We start from the raw sequence: 18,388 nt of genomic DNA on the forward strand, positions 1-18,388 counted from the left end.
CTTCTCTGCACTCTCTCCAGCTCATTTATATCCCTCTTAAGACTCTTAATATATTAAAAAAAGATACAGGTTGAGTAGAATGCAGCCATGGTTCCTAAGGGTGATCTAGTACATACACAAAGCCATTGCAGCAAAATCATCAGATCCAAGCCACTGGAGGGATATCCTTTTATAGAAAGCAGTATTCTTCATTCAGCATTAACACAACTTCTTTAAAAACATTACAAACACAGTCTTTAAAAGCAAAACACCATATCCCTAAATGTGACACTTCCCTTTCTCCCTTGAGGAGCTCCTAACCCTGAACAGCCTCTCTGTCACCTTTTAGTTTAACCTTATGGGACTCAATGCTCAGTCTGCAGCACTTCAAATGTTGTTCCTTAAAAAAAGCGGTGTAAACCCAAACATGAAAATAACTTTCCAATGTTCATTCCGTAAAAATGCCCAATGATTTTTTTTCAGCAGAAGGTTAAAAAGGGGCAGCTGTATTTCGTGGACAAATAACTTTAACAACCACTGATATTTTTGAATGACTTTACATTGGAATGTTGCTGAGAATTTTTTAGTTATTATGCAAACAGTTATTTTTGGGGTTTGCATTGCTTTTATGAGGAAAACTGCTGACAGGCTTCAGAGCAGGCACCCTTTTGGTGATCTAAGTCCCAGCATACATTCCTAAGCTGTCTACCATGTCCTCTGTGGGAATCCCTGCTCATTGACAATGGGGTTTGCAAGTGGGAGACGAGAGGCTGTGACGGCAGGGTGCTGTGTGTGCATAGAACAGGTAGGTGCACACGGGAAGGGGAGGGGTGACAGAAATGAACACACCATGCTAGCGGCGCCTTCTGTAGCTACTGCAAAGTGCAGCTGCCGCCTGGGGGATTCAGGGGCTTCTTCGCCGGATCCACCTTTCCCTGCTTTTTATTCCTTAATGATCCAGATCTCGGTGCAGCCTGCCGCAGGTGCGTAATTGCGTGCAAGCTCCCCCGTCCTCTCGCCGCTTTCTAGATCCAGCTGTCGCTTTCGCCACCACGCAATCGCGTGAAATATCGTTCGATTTGACACAAACCAAATCCAGGTGAAGTGCTGCAGATCCACTTATTTGCTCGGTGTCACGTTAATCCAAATCCATGCTGTGACCCCCACCCACCTCCAGCCACGACGGTGTCCCCGGTTCTCACTCCTAATTCTCACACCATGTCAAATCCGCACACGTAAGGGTTCTGCACCAGAAAGGCCGACCAGCTGCTTTATTCCAGAGACCCTCTCATCCAGTTCCCGTTGCACCAACTGCTGCCCATCTACTTTCCCATGGCACCGCACTGCGCCTCCTCTCCCCAACAGCAGCAGCAGCGTAAAAAGGACGCGTCCCGGACGCCTGCACAGCCAGATCCGTGTCAGTAGCGCATAGATGGCAGTGCTGCTGCTGGGGCTGAGCCGGTGTGTACAGACAGAGCTCCTCACTGTGTGCGCTGGAGAGAAGGGTTTGTTCCACCCCCTGTACTCGCCGAGCTGACCATGCCTACGGGATCATGGGGCAGCCTCTTATTCCTTCTTCTTATGCGTTGCCCTCAGCGAGAGAAAGATAGGGTGGATCAAGAGGAGGTGGAGGATATTGCCTGTGAGATGGCAGCAATAGGCATTTCTCTTAGCTCACTCGCTAGTTCTTCTCCTATGTGCCTGCTTTGCACTCTCCCCTTGTCTCACACGAAACTGCAAGCAGAGAGGCGCATGCGCACTGAGCCTACACACCGACGCGCACACACACAACATTACCCGGTGCTAAGTGAAGGAAGGAGGGGTGAAAGTGAAAGAGAGAGAAAGAAACGAGAGGAGGGGAGAATTAAAAAAGGGAGAAGGGGAGGGGACACAGGGTGGTAGGGATAACTGGATTAGGAACATGTTGTGAGATGGAGTCAAATACAGGCATAAGGGGAAGACTACAGGAATGGAAAGATGTCTGAAAGTGAAAGTTACAAGGAATGGGAATATAAACTAAAGAATACCGATACAAGAAACGAAGGGCAAGTTATACATCTAATGGGATAATTAGCCGTGAGGTTGGTGAGTGAGAATGAAGGAGGAAACAGAACAAAGGACACTTACCTCCTACCTGGAAAATTGTATAAAAAAACTGTAGATGGTGAGTTATCACCTTGTGTTTTTTATGCTGTCAGAATGCTGGAATTGACGCTTATTTTACACCACTCTAGACCTCGAGTAATCCAGACATCATAAAATTCCAGTCAATGGGAAAATTCAATTATTAATGCGGAGTGCTCACCTCACAGATACACACTTTTTGTAGTGTCAGGTGCTGAACTGGAAGACCCACTCCTGTCGCTGGGTTATAACAATATGCAAAAAGGAAACCAGCAGCACACTGTGTTGAATTGCAAAAGTGCACCAACAATTTATTATGCCCACATCATACAAATAGGCAACGTTTCGGGCCTACCAGGCCCTTTATCAGCCCTTGATAAAGGGCCTGGTAGGCCCAAAATGTTGCCTATTTGTATGATGTGGGCTTAATAAATTGTTGGGGTACTTTTGCAATTCAACACAGTGTGCTGCTGGTTTCCTTTTTGCAATGGGAAAATTCAAGTGGCAAGTACATGTTGTTGGGGGAAAAACACACAGAAAATACCACAATGGATGAATGCTGTATTTTCCCATATCATTTTCAAATGACTGCTTCCACTTACACCGGATTTTTACACAGAAGTACACAATCGCTGAAAATCAATACACCACTTGATAACTTCACTATTTTACACTGAGATGTCAGATGATGTGTGGTGTATTTTGTCACCTTTCTTTTACACAACATGATAAATCAGCCCCCATCTGTGAGACCAAAACTATTAGCTATGTGAATTTCTACCAGAGAGAAGAATTGGGTTGAATTGAATTCCAAGCAGAAGATCCAGTACTTGTGGGTGTGATTCTTTATGCTGAGGCATGGCTTCATTGGCAGGGTTGTGGTTTCATAGGCAAACATACAGAGGGGTATCGGGCACTCCAATTCCACAAGGGCATCCAAAATCAAAGTTAAAATTGTAATATTCATTAAAAAAGGAACAATATCTCCATTGGCCCTACACATTTCATGCCCTTCAAGGCACTTAATCATGAGCTATCTTTACCTTCCAGGCAGTAGGCATTTATAGGAGAAAAAATCAATTGAAAACAAGATAGAAAACATATTCAAATCCAAAGCAAAAGAAGGGGGAATGTTCTGCTAGTGTCTCTTAAAGAGATAAAATCTTAAAAACATATATATACATACAAATGCAAAAACTGAATATAAAAACAATGCAAATACAGTAGAACCCCACGTTTTTACGTTTTTTAGGGGACCAGAAAAAATTGGTGTAAAATCCAGGAAAATGTAAAATCAGGGAAATATTATGTATAATATATAGGTGGGACCACAAAACAATAATGTAAAATGAGTGAAAACTTGAAATCAGGGGATGTAAAATTGAGGTTTCACTGTATCTATATACATCAAATATACAACCCAAAGGGGGAGTAATGAGGGAGAGTATTAGTTGAACAGATACTCCAAACTTGAAAAAAGAACCCTAGAAATGCAAATACATTCAGATAGATATGAAACCATTCTAGATTTGCACCTCATATATACTATATCTGTAGACATACTGTAATCACAGTTTAAGGGATTGAGTATTGAATTGAGTAAAACATTTATAAATCTCAGTGCAGAGAAATAGATCTATCATAAAGAGGCAGAACTATTAGTTCACATCATGTTTATGGTTTATACACATCAAATGAATATGTGTGTATAAACATATATATGTTGGGGGCCCCCGAGGTAACAGTCCCAGTGGGCCCAGGACCCCCAGTCCGACACTGTATAGTAGCATGAAACATCGAATTCTGAGTTCATCCTCTGTGGTAATCTTGTATCTAATGTCTAAATCCAGAAAACGTCATGTTTCCGTATTGTTTTAAATATATCCCCACCAAAACTATTCAAACTTAAGGTGGCCATACACGGATAGATCCGCTCGTTTGGCGATGTCGCCAAACGAGCGGATCTCCCTCCGATATGCCCACCTTGAGGTGGGCAATATCGGGCTGATCTGATCGTGGGCCCTAGGGCCCAACGATCGGATCCTTCACGTTCGCAAACGGGCGGTCGGATCGCGGGACCGCATCAACGAACAGATGCGGCCGATCCGACGGGATTTTTAACCCCATCCGATCGAGATCTGGCCGACTTTCGGCCAGATCTCGATCGGGGAAGCCCGTCGGGGGCCCCCATACACGGGCCAATAAGCTGCCGACTCGGTCTGTCGGCAGCTTTTATCGGCCCGTGTATGGCCACCTTTACTCTCTCAGTACCTTGTACCTTAAAGTAATCAGTATTTCCCATAGTGCACAACTGAAAATGTCTAGATTTGTCTCCTTACCAACATGAATATCCGATAAATGCTCCAGAATTTCTTTCTTTCAATTCAAAGTCTGGCCAACATATTGTGCTTTGTATTTGGAACAGGTAATTAGATACACAACATATTTGGTATTACAATTAATGTATTGTCTAATTCTATAGGGCTTAGCTGAGGTGGGTGTTGTAAAGCTGTCTCCCACGTGTACATAAGGGCAAATCACCCACCGTTTGTCATCGCATTTATGCATCCCCCTATAAGAAAGCCATGTGGGTTTAGTGACAGGATGACACATAATCATACTTGGGGATAACTTGTTCTTAAGAGTACACCCCTTCCGGTGTTACAAATTTGCAACCCTGGTACAAAATATAATTAAGCTTCTCATCAAGTGTTTCTTAATAATACGTTTGATGTGGGGAAACTGCGGACTATATAAGGGGATTTATACTTACGATAAATACTTTTCTAGTAGGCCCGAACTGTCAGTGCAGACGCTTGGGTTTATGTCTATCTTCACCTCTGGAGGCAGGACAGAAGATTAACCCCTGACCCCTCCCCTAGTATATAACGTCTGGCTCCACCTACCATCCCCAGTTCGGTTATAAAGCTAAATTAGGTGGAGTACCCCAAACAATAGGAGAAGTTTTGGTCAAGAGTATTAAAATTGTAGTGCTAGAAGCAAGTGTCCACTGACCCATACTAAAATCAGCCTGGGTGGGACTTACTGCACTGACAGTTCGGGCCTACTAGAAAAGTATTTATCGTAAGTATAAATCCCCTTTTCTCTAGTCGGCCCTCCTGTCAGTGCAGACGCTTGGGGACGTCCAAAAGCAGTCCCGTAATTTCAGGGTGGGCAAGACAAACTCAAAGTAAGGTAGAATGTTTTACTAAGAATCATCAACATGAACAGTAGTAGTAAAAATACGGATAGTGCGCTATCATAAAAGCATGAACACAGTTGCATACTATAGAAACAAAAACACAGGACTGTTAGTGAATCACAATGAACCTGCAGGAAGAAAAAAAACCCAGTGAAAACAATTTGCTGTCACATCCTTAAAGGAGAAGGAAAGGTTAAAACTAAGTAAACCTTATCAGAAAGGTCCATCTAAATATACCAGTAAACCCCCAAAGTAGTGCTGCTCTGACTACCCTGTCAAAAGAAACACTGCATTTCGTTCCTTCTATTGTGTACACATGGGCTTCTGTATCAGACTTCCTGCCTTCAGCTTAAACCTCATTGCCCTGGGCAAGAGCATGCTCAGTTTGCTCCTCTTCCCCGCCCCCTCCCTTCTCTGCTGTAATCTGAGCCCAGAGCAGGGAGAGACTCAGGCAGGAAGTGATGTCACACCACCTTAATACTGCAGCTCCTATCCTAAACAAACAGAGAGTTTCTAGAGCTTTTTACTCAGGTATGGTAAAACATTCTACAGAATAAATATAGCATTCTAGCTTGCACTATTGCAGCTAATCTATTGGCAATAAAATGCCTCCGTAGCTTTCCTTCTCCTTTAACGTATCAATAACGTGAACTGTACGAGTCTCAGAGACTGAAAAAGTTACATTGGGAAACATCACGTTACTGTGCTACCACGGCTTGTAAAACTTTTCGGCCAAACACAGCTGAATTTGAAGCAAAAACATGTAGCTTGTAGAACTTAATGAAAGTGTTGGGGGAAGCCCAAGTGGCTGCTCTACATATCTGTTCAGGTGTAGCCAAATTGTGAAGAGCCCAGGAGGTACTCTGTGCTCTAGTAGAGTGAGCTTTGACTTTGAAGGGTGTAGACTGCTGTTTCAAGTCGTAAGCCTTGTTAATTGTCTCTACTAGCCATCTGGCAATGGTTCGTTTGGATACCCCAAAACCCTTTCGAGCTGTGGAGTACGAAACCAACAGTGAATCCGCTCTGCGAAACGCAGCTGTTCTGTGCAAATAGGTTCGAACAGCCCTCACAACATCCAGTTTGTGTAGTTGTGCCTCCGTATCATGAGTTGGGTCAGGACAAAAAGATAGCAAAACAAGTTCTTGATTTATATGGAAACCTGAAACCACCTTGGGTAGGAACCCTGGCACAGTCCTGAGTACAACCTTGTCGGGGTGGAGAACCAGCCATGGTTCTTTGGAAGATAAAGCTGCCAATTCTGAGACCCGCTTTGCAGAAGTTATCGCTATAAGGAAAGTCACTTTCAAAGACAACCACTTAAGATCGCAACCACTTAAGCACCAACGGTAAATCCCAAGTGGGGGTAGGGTCCTTGAATGGTGGCCTAGCATGTAGTACTCCTTTTAGGAATTGTTGTATAGTGGCGTTCTCCGCCCACCTAGTATTTGACAGTGCAGAAATAGCAGAAACCTGCGACTTCAGCGTATTGAGTGCCAGTCCTTTAGTGAAACCATCCGTAAGGAATTCTGTGATGACTTGTGCGGTGCTGTCTCTCCAATTTATCTGTCTGGCTGAACACCAGCTTAGAAAAATATGCCATACCCTGTGATATGCCTTCTTTGTTGAAGATTTTCGTGCCTGAAGTAGAATCTCTATGGCCGGTGCAGAAAATCCTTCTTGGGACCACAACTGGGCCTCAAGTGCCAAGCCGTCAAACGTAGCATGGCTAGATTGTGGTGCCGGGCTGGCCCTTGAGTGAGCAGATCCGGCCGAAGAGGTAGTCGCCACGGCCTGGAATCTGACATATTGATGAGGTCTGTGTACCACAGTCTGTTCGGCCAATCCGGCGCAATTAGTATAGTCGGAACTCGTTCCTGCTTGATCTTGGCAATTTCTCTGGGAAGAATTGCTAGAGGGGGGAATGCATACACTTTGTTGAAGTGCCATGGAATCACTAGTGCATCCGTGAATGCAGCTCTCGGATCTCTGGTTCTGGAGCAGTAGCATGGAAGTTTGAAATTTTGTCTGGATGCTAAAATGTCTATGTCTGGTATTCCCCACATCTGCACCAACTGGGCAAACACCTCGTCGTGCAAGGCCCATTCCCCTTGGTCTATAGTCTGTCTGCTGAGGAAGTCGGCTTCCCAGTTCAGGACCACAGGTATGAAAACTGCTGATATCATGGGTACTGTCTTCTCTGCCCATGCCATCACCTTTGCTGCTTCCTGCATCGCCAGGGTGCTTCTCGTTCCCCCTTGCTTGTTGACATAAGCAACTGCAGTGGCGTTGTCCGACTGTATACGTACTGGTCGCGATCGTAGCTGGTCTGTCCAGCCGTAAAGAGCTAGGACGATCGCCCGCAGTTCCAGGATGTTGATTGGCAGTCGTGATTCCTGCTTTGTCCAACGACCCTGCAGAGTGAGAGTGTTGTAGACTGCCCCCCAGCCAAACTTGCTGGCGTCGGTTGTCACCACTTCCCAGTGTGGCCGAGCCCAGCTTCTGCCTGCAGTCAAATGTATGTGGACTGTCCACCAAGACAGACTGTCCCTGGTTGTTGTGGACAGAGGAATTACTTGTTGAAGGTTCTGATGGTCTTTGTTCCAGTGATGGAGAAAATTGCGTTGCAAAGGTCTCATGTGGAACCTGGCATACGGAATCGCTTCTAATGCCGCTACCATGTATCCCAGTAGCTGGAGACAATCCGCTGCTGACACCACTCCCTTCCGTAGGAACACTCGAGTGTTGACAATTATTGCCTGGATTTTGTCCGTTGTGAGTTGAACAGTCTGGTGTCTGGAGTCAAATATGAGACCCAGGAACTGCATACGCTGCGATGGAATTAGAGAACTTTTGCGGTGGTTGATCAACCAGCCGTGTTGACTGAGGACTTGTAGACAAACTCTTGTGTCTGTTGTTGCCTGCTCGGATGACTGAGCTCTCAAAAGTAGGTCGTCTAGGTAAGGCAGAATGTGTATCCCCATGCACCTTAAATAGGCCATGAGCGGTGCCAGAAGCTTTGTAAAGACCCTTGGGGCCGTGCAGAGACCGAATGGTAAAGCTGTGAATTGGTAATGCTGTTCTCTGAGTGCAAATCGTAGGAACGGTTGTGACTTTGGATGGATTGGCACATGTAAGTAGGCATCCTTTAAATCGATTGAAGTCATGTAGCTGTTGGGTTCCATAAAGGCTATGGCGGAGCGTATTGACTCCATTTTGAATTTGTGGTTGTAAATGAATTCGTTCAACTTTTTCAAATTGAGGACTGGTCTGAAAGAGCCTTCTTTTTTTGCTACCAAAAATAGGTTGGAGTAGAAACCCTTGAATTTCTGGGGTTCTGACACTGGAACAATTACTCTCGTCTGTAACAGGGTGGATATGGCCTGATTTAAAGCCTCTCGCTTGGTTGGAGGAACTATTGATGGTACAAATCGTCGTGGTGGCATGTTGATGAAAGGGATCTTGTATCCGTTTTTTACAATCTGCAGGACCCATTGATCTTCGACATGTGATTCCCAATGGTATTGAAAGAGACTCAGTCTGCCCCCTACCCGAGCCTCTGAGTCCTGCGGAGACCAGTCATGATGACGTAGGCTTCTGGGAAACAGGCTTTCTGGATTGCCTAGTTGGGTGCTGCCATTGTGGTCTGCCCTTGTTTGCCCCCTGGTGTGAGTTTGTGTGTGTTCCCCTGAACGAGGGGGACCGAAAGGAACGGTAGCTCCTATTTGTGGTTGACCAGGGCCTTTTGTTATGGAACTTGTTAGTTTGGTCGAATCTGCCTTTTTTACCTGTCGGCAGAAAGGTACTCTTGCCTCCTGTCACATCAGTGATTATCTGCTTCAGTTCTGGACCAAACAGGGACTCTCCCGAGTATTTTAAGTTAAGCAGTTTGTTCTTTGAAGCTGTGTCGCCTGACCAGTGACGTAGCCATAATGCTCTCCTGGCCACTACCATGTTAGCGGTAGATCTCGCTGCTAATTGTGCCACCTCTATGGCTGTGTCTGCAAGGAATGCCAGGGTGGTATGAAGTTTATTCACCTCTGAGGCTAGTTGTTGTGCTGACTCTGGTGGTTGGGACATCAGCTCTTGAGCCCAGTGCTTTGCTGTGCGTGCTAACCCTGCTGCCGCCGTCGCAGGGCGCAATATTGCTGCGGATTGTGTATAAGCTCTTTTGAGGGCAGACTCCAGCTTTTTGTCCATGGGATCTTTAAAAGCTGCCTCTTCCGTTGGAAGTGTAGTTTGTCTAGACAAGCGTGCAATTGCTGAGTCAATCCTTGGGGCTTTATCCCATATTTTACGCTGTTCCTCAGGAACAGGATAAGTATTATAGAAGCGTTTGTTCAACGTAACTCGACGATCGGGCTGAGACCATTCATGATCTATAGTCTGTGATATTGCTTTGAACACTGGAAAGGAACGTGCTTTCCTTTGGTGCACTCCCAGTACTCTATCTGCCTTAGAGACAGTCACCGTCTCATCTTTTATCTCCAAGGTCTCCATCATTGCTTTCAATAGCTTGCTAGAGATTTCTGGTCTGGCAAACTTAGTTGTGTGCTCTGCATCTGAATCACTGCTAGAGTTGGACTCTTGATCATCTGAGGCCTGTAAGTCAGAAACACCCCCTAGATCAGTTTCCTCCTCCGGTATTGATTCCTCTGTATCTGAGAAATCTGGAGACTTGTCATGAGCCCTGCGCTTTCTATTAGCAGTGATACCCTGTGGAGTGGGTTGAAAGGTGGATTTGATCCATTCTAGAAAATCCCCAAATTGTGGATGCAACTGGGAAGTTGAGGGTTGTTGCTGTAATATCGGAGCTGGACTGTCTCTTGATGCCACAGGGGAGCTGGTGTGGCTCTGGTGCTGTTCCTCTTCACTATGGGCCTTCTCTCTGAGAGTAAGGTTGCTCTCTATAGTGGTGGGAGGTTGTGGTGTTAAAATAGGGGCCTCTGAAGGCTTGCAATCAGAACAATAACCTTGCTCTGACTTCCTCAATGTGTGCCTGCATTTTTTGCATTTAATAATTTTCTCAGTCTTTTTAGCGGGCTTTTTAGCTGACTTTGCGACTTGAATATCCTCCCTTAACTCCCTGAGTGAATCTGACCTGTCCATGGCGAGATTCCTCCTCTATAGAGTATGCGTTGTATGAATAATACTGCTTATTCGTTGGGGTCGCCGTGCAGCTATCACACTGCCGCGACTCTCGTGGGACTGATGACGTGTGACGCCGTAGAGAAGCGTTACTACGCTCTTACTGCGGCTGTGACGTCAGCCGTCCAACGCTCCGGCTTCGCGCCACTATTTCGACTGCGTGCCGAAAGCGGCACCATGTTTGTATAGAGGCATGCGGAGAGGGGAAGGGAGTGTAAGTAGCACTCTCTTTTACCACTTTTCCGACGGTACTTGTCAGGAGGGGACGCTTATATTAGGGCCGTTCTGAACTCCATAGTCCCTGCTTCCGGGGAGCAAGCTCACCCTCCTATAACGCCTGAGGCAGTAATGACCCTCTAATGGCGGTGCACACAGGGATTGCTGACACGTTGTCCAGCCTTACCCTACATCTCTGTTAGGCCAATTCCACTTGCTGCGAGTTGCCAGTAAGGAGGGAAAGTGGCTCAGTTGGCATATAATACAGTATCACTGCATTCCCCTCACTGTGATCTTGGTAACTCCTTTTGCTGCAAATGCCAGCAAAGAGGGAGAATGTCATACAGTGGTTCTGGAAATCCCCTTTTGCTGCAGATGCCAGCAAAGAGGGGGATCTCTTTACGTTGGGGGGCAGCTCTGCATGCCCCCAATGTAGTTCTCTGAAGAAAAATAAATTAAATAAAAGAATAATAATAGAAAAAAATAAAGAAATTAATAATAACATTTTCTGTCCTACACCTCCGAGGCAGGACAAAGAACTGGGGATGGTAGGTGGAGCCAGACGTTATATACTAGGGGAGGGGTCAGGGGTTAATCTTCTGTCCTGCCTCCAGAGGTGAAGATAGACATAAACCCAAGCGTCTGCACAGGAGGGCCGACTAGAGAAATATTCATTCCAGCCATATTCAAGAAAAAAAAACATTATTTAAATAGCACTACATGTGCATGGCTTCCAGTATCAAAGCAGCACAGATAAAGCACACAATATTGAGCAGTATACATTCAAGTTATGTCACTGGTCACAGCACTAAAATGTAATTGTCATTTATTCTTTCCTTGTTCCTCTCTATAATCTTTAATTCGTTTACATCTCTGAGAATACTTCTCCTAAAGCAGACACTGGCACAAACAGATGAACAGTAGGCAACACTTAGGTTGGCATTTGTGAGTAGTGTTTGGCTATCACTGCATGTGTCTACCATAAGTAGAGCATATACCATACTTTGTTTTTGTTAAGGGGTGACAGGTAGTAGTATTTTGACTTCTGCTCCCATAAGAGTATATTGAAGATCAAAATACTCTATTTAGATAGCCCTAACACCTTTCTAATGTGTCCCAATCTTCTCTTTTCCATTCTCCACTTTTCTTTGCTACCTCCAATACTCTCTCTTTTTTTACTTTTCCTTGCTGCTTCCCTCATTCTTTTCTTTTCACTTAACTGTGCTACCCTGCTCATATATAATCCTTTTCCACTTTTATTTTCTCACTACTATATGCTTTTTCCTTGTTCTTTGATTCCCCCAACTTATGTTCTTCCATACCAAACAGTGAAGGGGAGAGTATAAGTTGGCATTTTTTAGTTATGTATCCACATTGAAATACAATATTGCATCAGGTCTCCAAAATAGAAAGTGGTCAATAATGAAGTAAGGGCCAATTAGGATCAGAGCTAAATATTTGAATTTAAAAAGAAAAAGCACATACAGAGAAATCCTTATTCTGGGGAATAAGTTACAGGCTTTACTTACTGCATGTAACATTTTACTTTTTTAGACTTTTGAAAGCCCCTTTAACATGGCTGGTATGCTCACGTAATGCTTTCTTGTAGCATGAAGAATGCAGTGTTTAAAGTGCAATCATCCATTTTTGCACTTTACATATTGCCTTTTTCCTTCCTGTGATTTGGAGCTTTCTGAACAATGGGTTGTCAGATACAAGATACCATACCAGTAATTCTATACTTTATTTATTCATAGTTAGCAATGGCTGTACAATTCCACCAGGTAATACAGAGTGGAAAAGGTAAAGTTGGAGTCAACATATCAGTACAGGTATGGGATACGTTATTTGAAAACCCATTATACAAGAAGCTCCAAATTACAGGAAGGCCATCCCCTATAGACGTCATTATAATCAAACAATTCAAAATGATTTAATTTTTTTCTGTAATTATAAAATAGCACCTTGTAAGTGATCCCAAATAAGATACAATTCATCCACATTGGGGGCAAAACAATTCTGTTAGCTTTAATATTTAAATTCTTTTTAAGTACACTTAGGGGCAGATTTATCAAGGGTTGAAGTGAATTCGAGGGAATTTTCGAAGAAAAAAAATTCGAAATTCGAAGTAATTTTTCGGATTCTTCGACCATCGAATAGGATACTACGGGGCAAATTTACTTAAGGTCGAATATCGAGGGTTAATTAACCCTCGATATTCGACTGCCGAATTGAAATCCTTCGTCTTCGAATATCGAAGTCGAAGGATTTACCGCAATTCGTTTGATGGTCGAAGTAGCCAAAAAAAACATTCGAAATTCAAAGTTTTTTTTTCCTCTATTCCTTCACTCAAGCTAAGTAAATGGGCCCCTACGACTTCGAATTTACTTAGACTTCGATTCAAAGTAAAAATCATTTGACTATTCGACCATTCGATAATCGAAGTACTGTCTCTTTAAAAAAACTTTGGCTTCAATACTTCGCCAACTTAAACCTGCCAAAGTGCTATGTTAGGCTATGGGGACCTGCCAGAGCATATTTCTAAGTTTTTGGGTTTCGAAGCAAAATTGTATGATCGCACGATAAAATCGATCGAATCGTATGATTCAAAGTACGATCGTACGATGAATAAAATCCTCCGACTTCGAATGTCGGAGGATTCTATTCGATGGTCGAATTATTTTCCACTTCGAAATTCGACCCTTGATAAATCTGCCCCTTAAGGTATGGAGATCCAAATTACAGGAAGATACCATATCTTGAGCATTCTGGATAACAGGTCCCATACCTGTATAACCTTCTCAATGGTAACAATATAGAAAATAGGGGTCTCCCAATTCAGCAGTGATTGCATTTATAAACAATTTAATTTGCAAACATCAATATTTTATCTGTATCATAAACCAATGATTCTGGTCATACTGTTTCTTTTTTGTTAGCTATGGAAAAAAATGTCATTCTATAAAAGTAACCAAAAGCAGATACCCAATGTGACAAAGGCAAAGAATCTGAACAATTTTTCAGTTTCATCGGTGTCAGGTTGCCATACCCAGTACCCGCCTATGTGACTAAACCTGTTTCAATAAGAGGCAATATAACTTTAATCTTATTTGATAAGAAAATTTTTTTGATTTTTTTTTTGATGATGTTGTATCTGAAAACTGTATAAATGTAAGACTGTTACAGAAGTATAGAAGTGAGTCAGGTTTATCTAGTTGGGGATGTCCAACTATATGTGTGAGTGGGTAGATTGTGTGTAGGTGCAAGAAAAACAGAGAACTCCAGTCATATCAAGAAAAAGCTGACATTTTGGGCAAGAAAGAACTGACAAGTCTAAAAAATTGCCATGGATGAATGTATGTCTATGATGCAGCGCCATTCATCATATATGCTTGTGTCTTAGATGTACACTGATAGAGCTTGTTTAAAGTGTCCGGTAAAATGATGATAAGTGCTGACGGATAGTGAAAATGCTGTATGTAGTTGCTTTCTTCAGCTCCCTACTCTTAATTTGCATGTTTCTTTTCATAATGAATTTATTTTTACCTACTCACATTTTCCAGTGTAATATATGTCTGTGGTAAAGTTAAATCAGCATTGCTTATAAACATATTTTATTTTATAAAAAGGCATACCATTGTCACCTAATTGACCTTTTATTATGCAAATGTTTGGGACACATTGACACATCCTAGCAAACCACCTGCCCTGTCTGTGATTTTTGCAGGGTACAGAGACAGATCTTGACTGTATTGAGAATGCGGTGACAGGCAGTAGCAAATAAAGGCAATGGCCAGTGGTACTGGGGGATTTTGTGTGTTTCTCCTCATGCAAAAATATGCCAGTGGGAAAATTTCCCTGGACAGCCTTGGGTTTCATGAGTTAGTTTGACCAGTGGGTGGGTTTATTTAATCAAGGTTATGCAAGCTGATGCTGTGGGAGGTTGGGCTGCCATCCATCTGGTCACATACCTCCCAACTATCCTGTTTTTCGCGGGACAGTCCAGATTTTGACAGCTCAACCTGCAGTCCCGACTTTTTCTTTGATCTCCTGCACTGATTGCCCAAATTGCCCAGGACTTCAGACTTTTGAAAGCCTGATAGCACAAAGCAACATTTGAAAGTAACATCCTGGCCTTGCTGATAAGTGAGTTTTTTAAGCTAAACGTGTGTGAGTACCCACCTTTAAGCACCAATATGGTGATCTTTAAAGAGGAACATAACACCGTACGGTAAAAGTGGGCAAATATGGAACTGTAACAACTGAAAATCCACTACATTTCAGTATTACAGCTTTTTATTTTAATAGGTGCACATTATTCATTCTCGTGAATAGAACTACAGCCCTTGGAAATTATAAAAATAACATGACAAGCTATACTAGAATATGATCTGACAGTACGTTTTGGTTTCAAATTGCTTCCATCATATATACATAGCAAGGTACCTAGACAACAATTTGTGTGATGTCACAAAGCTAAAAATAAAATAAAGACATATGATTTCTACTTGACACTTAAAAGGGCAGGTCAACATAGCTCAGATAATGCCCCTGAATAACAGTCACTACAATTTCCCTACTAAAAGTCACAACAGGAAGGGGTTGTATACTGGCAATCTACTGATCTACTTTTCAAGAAGTAAATATAGAGCAAATTCAGTCTCTGTGTTTAGCTCAAGAAATAACAAAAACCATAGTTTTTTTTGTGATTTACTCTGACTTACATTTAAATGGATCCTTGATATGACCAACAGTTTCCATATACTGGATGCTGTTCTCCAGTTCACTAAAATATATTTATATCTTGATTAAAAACTATTATTAGAAAACTCTTCCATGCAAGGAAGATTTTGGGGGCTCCTAAAAGTTTATAACCTTGTGTATATTTTCCAAGGTTTAGGAATAAAAAACACAGTACAATGGCACCATTATTTTACTTACACGGATAGGGCCTTCTGCCTGTGTTTTCAGTGTATCTGGTTTCACACAGTCATATATATTTTTTAGCCTGATGGTCAGCAGCAATCCGGGCCCCACTGCCCAAAACTTCTCCCGCATGCAACCTCCCTCCCCCCTGCATGCTCGTTAAACAATTTTAATGATGAAGCCAGCCCCATGGTCGGGCCCCCCCTTCACAACTGTGGAGTCTGCTTCCTCTATAGTTACACCACTGTTCAGAGTTGTGGAACTTCATGCATTGTGCTATGCTAGCTTGAAACACATGAGAAAGGTATACACAGTTCATGCATTGACAGGAGTCTTGTATATTGTTACAACTCCATACAATATGAAAATGTTGATATGTGAACAATATTAAACAAGGTATTAATCACATAATATAATACATTTGAAAACATTTTGTGTTGTTTTCCATAATTGTCCATAGACATTTTTTTGCCTGAAAAATCAATGTAGCTTAAGTATTATTACATTATTACAAGGGTAATACATTACATTATTAATACAATTCTTGTTGGGTCACCAGATCTCACTTTTGGTGAGGAAAGAATTAATGCAACCCTTGGCAATAATCATATAGGATTTTCCTACCACTAGAGGGTACATTAAGCCTCTTACAGATGTCCTTAATTGACCTGGCAAAGAATAAAAGGATTGAAACATAGATTGTGCCACCCAGTGGTCCTAGTGGCCATTAGTTATATGTATTTATACATTTATTTTTGAAAACTTTAATCTAAATAGAGGCCAAGAAGTAGATGGCATTAAGTTTTCCATATGGGTTAACTTGAATGACTCCATTCAAGCTAACGCATATTATACGCATTATTGCATATAGTCTACTGTTACTACTTCAGCACAGCAACATGTGTTGGTGTTCATGTAAAATAATAAATAATTGATAATAGTAATAAGATTTTTGATTCAATACATTAGAGTCTAGTTTGAGCATCCTTTTTGGCAAATATATGATTTTTTTTCACCATAATTGATGCAGAATTAACACCATTCATTAAAGGTACTTACATCCTAAGCTGCTAATTAACTGGCTGCATGTTTGCACTTGGTAAGCACACTTGCGTTCAATTAATAACAAAGTGCAATTGCAATAATAAACATTTTGATGTATTTGACAGAAATGTCACATTTCCCACCTCTTGTAGCTGCAATTATGGGGAAAGCACAAAACTGTCGGTATAAAACATAGTTACTTGCATCTGAACTTGTGGTCACAAATGACGCTTTATCAGACCGCTAAGAATACTCATACTAGACAGTATTGATTTGGCTCAAAAACTATTATAGTTATATTGTCACAAAATGTATATTTCAAACATTAAATAGAAAAATTTAATGCACATTGGTGCTTGTCCTGCGTTTGATTCTGATCAGAACACTATATGGGATACTGGTGTATATATATATATGTATATTTACTGTATATAGACATGTAAAACACCCTTTATTTTACGTGTGGCTTATTTGTATAGGTGGCTTCCTAAAAATAAGATGGTCTGTTACAGTTGCAGAACTACTCATGCCGGAACTTCGATACATAGGCAAGTGATAAGAACAGGACTTTTATGTGGACTTGGAACTCCTAATATCCTTATATTCTATAACAGGGGGCACATTATTTACTTTATAAATTGTGCATAGTGATGTCACATGACACATGGTAAGTTCACTTTGCCTGATTCCTCATAAACTTATATGGTCATGGTATGATTCTGAGATTTTTGTGGCCTGTGCATAAAATAACTCCATGAGCCCAGAACTGCATCTCATTGATTTCAGGTGATTGTCCCTTGGAAAGCACAGTCATTAAAATTGACGATGAGAGGCTTATTCCATGTACCTTTATTAATCATTGCTGTATCAAAAATGACAAAGTGTTTATATAATCCTAATTGTACCCTAACCTTTAGTTTGTAAACTCTAATCTCTAGGTCCTTCTAACCCTATTGTACTCTGTAATCCTTGTTTGTTATCCACCATGTATTCCCTGTTTGCTATAACTGCAGTAAAGCACTGCGTATCTTGACAGCGCTATACAAATAAATGATGATGATTAAAATGAGGTGCAATATGGGGTGTCCCAGTGTAGCTGTTAATCACACTGCTGACAAAATGTCCAAATTCTTAGTCTAACAAAGATTTCTAATGAAGTCTAATCAGCTGCCGCTGAAATGCAGCTTTCTTCTAACATGGTCACCAGATATGGGCATTGTAGTTCAGTAGCAGCTGTGTGGCATTGGGCTAAAGACAGGACTGCCATCAGTCGGACACAGGGGCTATTGCAGTCAGGGATCCTGCAGCATTGAGGCTGCGTTCTTAGAGTGAGGGCATAATTTGTGGGTTACAAACTGGGTGGGGCTTAATATGGAGTTGGCAGAGTTTAGGTGAATTGTGGACAGAAAGTAGGGTTGCCACCCGGCCGGTATTTCACTGGCCTAGCCGGTAAAATACCATATTGGAGTCAAATACAAGATAAAATTAACAAAATATTTCCAACTCATCTTACACCCCATACCTCAGAAGTTATAGTATGCTACTATATAATAAAAATAAAATAATTATGACTCCTTCACTTAAATATATCTTACCTCAGCAAAAGAAATTATCCCACGTAAATGGAAATCAGTTAATCCTCCAACAGAATCTGAATGGATGAAATTATTAGAAGAGATTAGCTCTATAGAAGAATCAATTGTCTACAAACTGTTTTACAAATTGTTTTCATAAAGGCATAATATGTAATTT

At 42.0% G+C, this 18,388-nt stretch overlaps 1 protein-coding gene across 4 annotated transcripts in view; it reads right to left on the bottom strand.

Annotated features, from left to right (window-relative positions):
- Positions 1-1,791, bottom strand: part of mllt3.S (myeloid/lymphoid or mixed-lineage leukemia; translocated to, 3 S homeolog) — a 119,048-nt gene extending 117,257 nt beyond the window's left edge. For 2 of the 4 annotated variants that reach the window (XM_018243755.2, XM_018243754.2), the window contains exon 1: positions 829-1,791. In XM_018243755.2, the coding sequence (XP_018099244.1) occupies positions 829-831 (3 nt within the window). In that variant the 5' untranslated portion in view covers positions 832-1,791. The remainder of the gene's footprint in view (positions 1-828) is intronic. The other 2 variants (XM_018243757.2, XM_018243756.2) reach the window with 1 other exon arrangement.
- Positions 1,792-18,388: the final 16,597 nt, after the last annotated feature.

This window comes from Xenopus laevis, chromosome 1S, assembly GCF_017654675.1.
Source record: "Xenopus laevis strain J_2021 chromosome 1S, Xenopus_laevis_v10.1, whole genome shotgun sequence".
NCBI classification, from domain to species: domain Eukaryota; kingdom Metazoa; phylum Chordata; class Amphibia; order Anura; family Pipidae; genus Xenopus; species Xenopus laevis.